This window comes from Sprattus sprattus (genome assembly GCF_963457725.1).
Source record: "Sprattus sprattus genome assembly, chromosome: 16".
In the NCBI taxonomy this organism is placed as follows: domain Eukaryota; kingdom Metazoa; phylum Chordata; class Actinopteri; order Clupeiformes; family Clupeidae; genus Sprattus; species Sprattus sprattus.
Genome location: NC_137914.1, coordinates 30,569,992 through 30,576,804, shown reverse-complemented (window position 1 = coordinate 30,576,804; position 6,813 = coordinate 30,569,992). Strand labels below are relative to the sequence as shown.

Here is a 6,813-nt window from a genome sequence, read left to right as displayed (position 1 = left end):
TTGTGTTTTTTTTGTCATGCCAATAAAGCTGAATTGAAATTGAAATTGAAAATTGAGACAGAGAGAGAGAGAGAGAGAGAGAGAGAGAGAGAGAGAGAGAGAGAGAGAGAGAGCAGTGAGGGTTATGCACAGAAGACAGAGAGAGAGGAAACTGAATAGTGGACCATGCAGCTACTGTGACATAACCATCTTATTCAGATATACTTCAGTGGTATGACTGAAATAAATACATCTTTCTTTAAACTTAAGATAGATAGGTCGATAGATATAGATAGATTAATCGATAGAGAGACCGATTCACATACACACACACACACACACACACACACACACACACACTCTTTGTTTTTCTCTCCCACTTTCATACACATACTGTCTCTCTCTTTCTCTCACTCACACACTTAAACACACACACACACACACGCACACACACACACACACACACACACACACACACACACAAAGACTGTTTTCCTCTCCTGAAAACACCAGAGCAGCTTACCTACAGTATCACACAACATCAACACACCGACCCCTGCCACTCCACAGCATCACAACAACACAATACAGAATCAAATACCACCATATTATACACTCAACACAACACAACACAACACAACACAACACAACACAACGCAACACAACACAACACAACACAGCACAACACAACACAACACAACACAACACATCACAACAAAACACAACACAACACATTCCAAACACCATCACAACACAACACATTCCAAACACCATAACAACACAACACTGACCTAAAAAACACAATTATATATAGTCTGGGTTGCCTTTACTGAATCACACACACACACACACTCTTGAGAGCTATTACACGCAGTGTGGTTTCTCAGTAGTGTCTTTATGACTGTTCACATACCAACTGCAATGCCACAAAGTAGAGCTAAAGAGAAATAAAGAGATCTGTGAGAAATCAGCTGGAGAAAAATGTCCCTACCCGTGGAGAGTAAGGTAGTAAGGAACTATGGGTAAAATGGCAGTGAATCATGGGTAAAATGGTAACTGACGCACTGTTACAGCACAAAAGTGAGTCCACCATATTATAAGATAGAGGGCTTGGGGGGGGTGTGTGTGTCTGAGAGAGAGAGAGAGAGAGAGAGAGTTTGTATGTGTGTGTGTGTGTGTGTGTGTGTGTGTGTGTGTGTGTGTGTGTGCGTATGTGTGTATTTGGGGGGGGGTTGCAAGGGCTTCTGGGAAAACCCTCACAGGCATCCCAGCTCATCCAATCAGACAGCAGCAACCTTCAGCAAGGTCATATATGCGGAGTGCCTCAAAGTCCTGTCCACATGAACATGTTTATAACAATCACACACACACAATTAGCACAGTGTTGGTCTTTAGGTCTGAATGACAAGGACCTGCCCTTTCCGGAAACTCCCCTTCTCACAAAACACATAATTAAATCATACACACACCCACACACACACACCCACACCCACACACACACTTTTCTCCATCTAGTGACCTGTGACTGGAAATCCCACAGATGCACAAGAAATGGAGCACAGTACATCTCTCTCCCTCTCTCTCTCTCTCTCTCTCTCTGTCTCTCTTTCTCTCTCTCTCCCTCTCTCACAAACACACACAGACCCACAGAATCGATTATTGTAATGTAGGCAGCGGCTACTGAGCCTATTGGGGGGTAAGGCCACTGTGTTAGACAAACCTCTCACAGAACTGCAGAAAGTTGTACATTTGACCAAATGCTGGTAAAGTAGGACAGATGCTGCCGGATCAGTCCCACATAACATTGACTACTGGAGTACTGCTCCATGGGCAGCTGGTAACCAAGCCTAGCTGCAATAGAAAAAACAGAACTCTGGGCTGACCTCTAGGCAAAATGTTTGTGTGTGTGTGTGTGTGTGTGTGTGTGTGTGTGTGTGTGTGTGTGTGTGTGTGTGTGTGTGTGGATCATACACTTACCGGTGTCCTGGCGGAACTGGTGCATGGACTGCAGGTCAATGACATAGGGAACCAGGTGCGGTTCCACCTGTCCCAGCAGCACGGTTCCCCTGGGGTCTTCCTTGAGAACGTTCTCGATGTGGTGGCACGTGGCTGCGCCGTAGGGCCTCCAGCGTCTGTGCTCGTTCAGCCACTCCCACACCACCACGCGGGCCACGCCCTGGCCCCCGTAACCCCCGGCCCCGCCAACCAGGACCCCAGAGCCTGGACGAGCCATGCCTGCCACGGGGCAGCCTCGCTGGGGTGCGCTCAGCTCAATTCACCTTCTGAGAGATCCAAAGACCTCCACAGGCCTCCTGTGCCGCCAAGGCCCCAGCTGTTACCTTCAGAGGCGTGTGGCTTAATGGGAGTAGGGGGCAGTAAAGACTAATGAGAGCGTTAGGGAAAGAGAGAAGTAAAACCTCAGGAGAACTGGGTACCGTGGCAAACACTATCGGCCCTGGTTTCAAACAAGCAAGGGGGCTCTGGTCTTTAATCTTTAAGTTTAATTTTAATTGATTCCCTAATGTTTCTTTGAATAGACTGTTTCTTCACCTGTGCAGTTGCTAGGGTTACGCTTCCTTGTGTGTGACCAGGTTGTCAGTAATGTCGGCTCTGTAAAGACTTCCTGGATGATTTGGAAGATTGAGAGGGATCAAGAAGGACTCTCTGTCTGCTTCAAGCTTGCTCCAGGAGAACAAGAGGGTCAGTTTAACAACCTGGTTCTCGAGGACACATCGGGACTGGTCAACACATACCGCCAGTTTAGTGGTTCCACCAGGAGACGTGTCTGGAACTGGCCTCAGGATGTTTTAGGTTCAGCCCTCTATTCAGTACGCTGTGTTCTGCTGTGTGTCCAGTATGTGTTCTGTTGCACACAGTATGTGTTCTGCTGATGACAGCGGTTCCTCTGGTCTGTGCTCCAGTCTTGTGTCCTGAGCTTTAGTGGGTCATCTGACAGAAGGGGGAGACAGAGAGAGAAGAGAGAGAGAGAGAGAGAGAGAGAGAGAGAGAGAGAGAGAGAGAGAGAGATGAGGATGTTTCTGATGATAACAGGATCAAAACAGTCACAGCATCAAATCCCTTGCGATATTAGTTTAGTATAGCACCAAGCAACCATGTTTCTTGTTTGCACTCCTGACTCACAGCGCGTGTGTTTGGAGAGAGAGCGAGTCGCTGTCCACCTGTTACCACGAGCCTCGCGGGCTACAGTCGTAGAGCAGCGTAAAGGGACGTGAGAGGGAGATCAGGGCAACAGTAGTAACCCATATTGCCTAAAAAAGCAGGTGCCCGCGTGTACAGTCGTACGATTACACAGCCTGCACACGTGATGACGGTAAGATATCACAGATTTATGGGGATTTCACAGGGAGCTCACAGCCATGCTGGGAGCCCGTCCGTGCTGCCGTGACTCGGACAGGCTACCTCAAGACATCTTCACGCGCCTACCGTAAAATAATCCTAATGAAATAACAGATGATTGACCGAATTAATTTGGCTGAGGCATCTCAGGTGCCGGACACGTCAGTAAAATTTTCATACAGTGCAGTTATCGTATCAGGGTCAACACACGCGGACAATATATTTCTCGCAATCTAGATATTAAAACAGAAAATACATCTCCCATACCATGACAACAAAGTCCTGCGGTTGGTCCAAGACGCTATGCTTACCTGGAACGGTTTTTAGCAACAGACCAAACCGGAGACCCTGATCATTGTTCTAATCAAGCCTTGTGCGAGTGCTGATATGGCCGTGTGTGTGTGTGTGCGTGCGTGTGTGTGTGTGTGTGTCCGATGTTGTAAATGCAACACAAAGACACGCGTCTCCCGTCCGAGAAAAACAATGCTGATCAGAGACTTACGATAGATTAATTGACGTTCCTTTTACGTCGGCTGTCTTTGCTTACCCGTGATTACCTCTCCCAGTCTCTGTTTTATTAATAATTCCCATGAGTGGATCTAACACGCCATCAGCCTGTCCACGCGGGACGTTTCCACGAATGAGCCATCCTTCAGTGCTAATCCCAGCAATCGCCTCCGTTATCCGAATCAGAATTCTTCGGAATATAGTGATGCGAATCCATCCCTGCGGAGGAAACAGGGCATCCCCGTCCGCTGCAGTCCGTGCAGACGGAACCGTGACAGAACGAGCGATGAGACAACAATGACCCTTTTCTAACAGCGGGGGGGCACAAATATGCGCCCAGGTCCAGATCACCTGCGAAAATTCCCTCTCTACTGCTCCCTTGAAGTCAGGCTCTCTGGCGATGTTTTATCCTCGACTGAAGAAAACAACCCATGGAATACACGAAACGTTCCAGTTCGATGCAACTCCAAGGCAACGATAACGCAGGCTACAAATAACTGCAGATGTCAAAATGCCCCCAGTCCTAATAATATGCCAAGAACGGTCTCTTATTTGAAAATTGGCTGCCGGTGTGAGCTCGCCACCACTTTCCGTAACCCATCGGTCTGTCTGTGCCCAATGAGCATCTCCAAACGCAACGCTGTTGCTCCACCGTCCTCGCTACCCCGGTAAAGCGAAATAGAACCACAGCAGCAAGATCTCAGTCGGACAGTGGTGGGAAATCAGATCCCGCGTTGTTTAGTCCTGCAGGCCATAGGCTACAAACCTACACTACCAACCACTCTGACTGTTGAGATATAAACAACAATGTAATCTTCCTGGTGGTCCACTAAATGTGCAATGCTCAGCCTAATCACACAACCCTTCGCATTCGACTGGAAGTAGTGAGCGAGAATGTGACGTGGGCTGTCTCCTCCACAGCACTTTTTTCCCCAACCCAACCGATAAATTAGCCTTGCGTGGCATAACCGCATTCAGTCACCGCTTGTTTTGAAGGGGATTTAAATAAATGAAAACTACGATTGACCTGCTCAGGAATTTGCAACACGCACTATGCAAAGCTGACCAACTCAAACACCTGTCGCATATGCTAATCCCCAAACACGCAACGGTAGACTGCAGTTATGGATAACTGGCTAGGGCCTCAAATACTGTGCGAAAACTGTGTTTAAAGTATTTTTTTATTCGAAAAGATTGAAATGTTTCTAGACGTAAAATAATTACATAGGCCTATACGAACTAATGGGTGACAGTTTATTCCCATATAGGCTACTTACATTCAGGTGTTTTGAGTGCATATGTGTTGGCCATTTAGAGGGCACTCTGAAAACAAATAGACATAAAATAGGTAGAAACATTTCAGGCTCGACCACTCTCGACTAGAGAAAAGGAAACACAAATAACACAACAAAAAAAGATGAATGCAATGCAATAACACAAGTTACAAGCATACAACTGTAGAGCAAAGGAAACCTGGGGTAGTGTTTAATAAATACAATTACCATGAATACAGTTGCAATAACACACTATTGAACATTATTAAAACATTATGAATGAAAAAACATCCAGATAAATACAATGCAACAATACAGATAAAATGGTTGTACACATATAGAGCACAGTCCATAGGGCAGTGTGAATAATAAAAAAAAAGACCACTCATTTAATTTATATATATGAAAAATAAAAATACATTGTATGTGCCACAATGTGACATACAGTATGTACTGTATATGACAGTGACAGGTGACAGTATGACCCTTTGAATGACAAGAGGTGGAGCCAGGGGTGGAGGCGGGGGTTTGTTGAGCAGCTCAGCTGGCGAATTTCAAAAGACTGAGGACCACCTCATTTCAGAGAGGAACTGTGGTTGGTGCTAATCATCGACTGAGCGTCAGCTGATGAGCTATGCAGTAGACTGACTACCGTGACCTGCCTAAACTAAAACTATGTTTGATAAGTGTGTAATGCATGCAATAAGGGTGACATTACTTTAACTTCTACAGTAGAATTCAAGTGTTTCAAATAGTGTGAGGCCATCCGAGATTGAAATTAAGATTGGCCTACTGGTTATTCAGGATTAGGTATGTTGCTTTTGAAATGTAATAGGTTACAGTTTAGCCTACTAGTATCTTACCCTGTTCAGATGTAATAAGTAATGTCACTATTTGAATTAGCCCACTTCATTAAAGTAGGCTAGTGTAACTTACTACATTTGATCATTGTTTTGATTGACAAGTGAACCAATCAAAAACAACGCTCATAATACCAAATGAATGGAGCCTGGCTAGAAGGCAAAGCTAAGCAACATAATTAATGTTATATTCTACTTATGTAAGCTTTTAAGCTTTTTACCAACATACTATATTTTGTAATCACCAACATTTTGACAACTTTAATGCCTACATACCTTTCTCCGTAACTGTAACTGATTACAATCACATTTATTTTATAATTGAATTAGGCTATAGCTCCATTACATGTAACTTTACTCACCAACCATGTGTACTACTCATATTCAGATAATATTTGCAAAGACAAACAATTTACTATATTTGTGATAATTAAGCTGTCTGTTTCTAATTGCCATAGTCTTTACTTGGGGAATATAAAGATATCAGGCATTTTTTGGAAATATGCAAGGTATGTGTTTAGGTGTGAATCATACCTAAGTCCTACCACCAGTTATCATTGTAGCCGTTTTTTTCTCTTTTGTTTTACAAGGCCCTGGACAAAAATAGATCGGAAATCAAATGTAATATCATTGTTGAATGGCAACATTTGCTATGGATTTGTTAGGCAACTTGTCCAGAGCCCGTTATGATTTCACTCAGTAGGCTACGAAGCTAATTAGGCTATGTTTACATCTGTTGGTTTGAACCCTACTCTTTACGGCCTTACTTGAGACAGGATTCCACCCAGACATACATTTATGTCTTATAGGACAAATAGATAGAGTATATTAATATA

The 6,813-nt window shown here is 44.4% G+C and overlaps 1 protein-coding gene across 1 annotated transcript in view; it reads right to left on the bottom strand.

Moving 5' to 3' along the window:
• The window catches only part of dtx1 (deltex 1, E3 ubiquitin ligase), a gene marked incomplete at both ends in the record, with an annotated part of 48,153 nt that extends 45,941 nt beyond the window's left edge, over positions 1-2,212 (bottom strand). Inside the window, one exon of the mRNA XM_080854630.1 lies at positions 1,957-2,212. Coding sequence (XP_080710756.1) covers positions 1,957-2,212 — 256 coding nt within the window. The remainder of the gene's footprint in view (positions 1-1,956) is intronic.
• Positions 2,213-6,813: the final 4,601 nt, after the last annotated feature.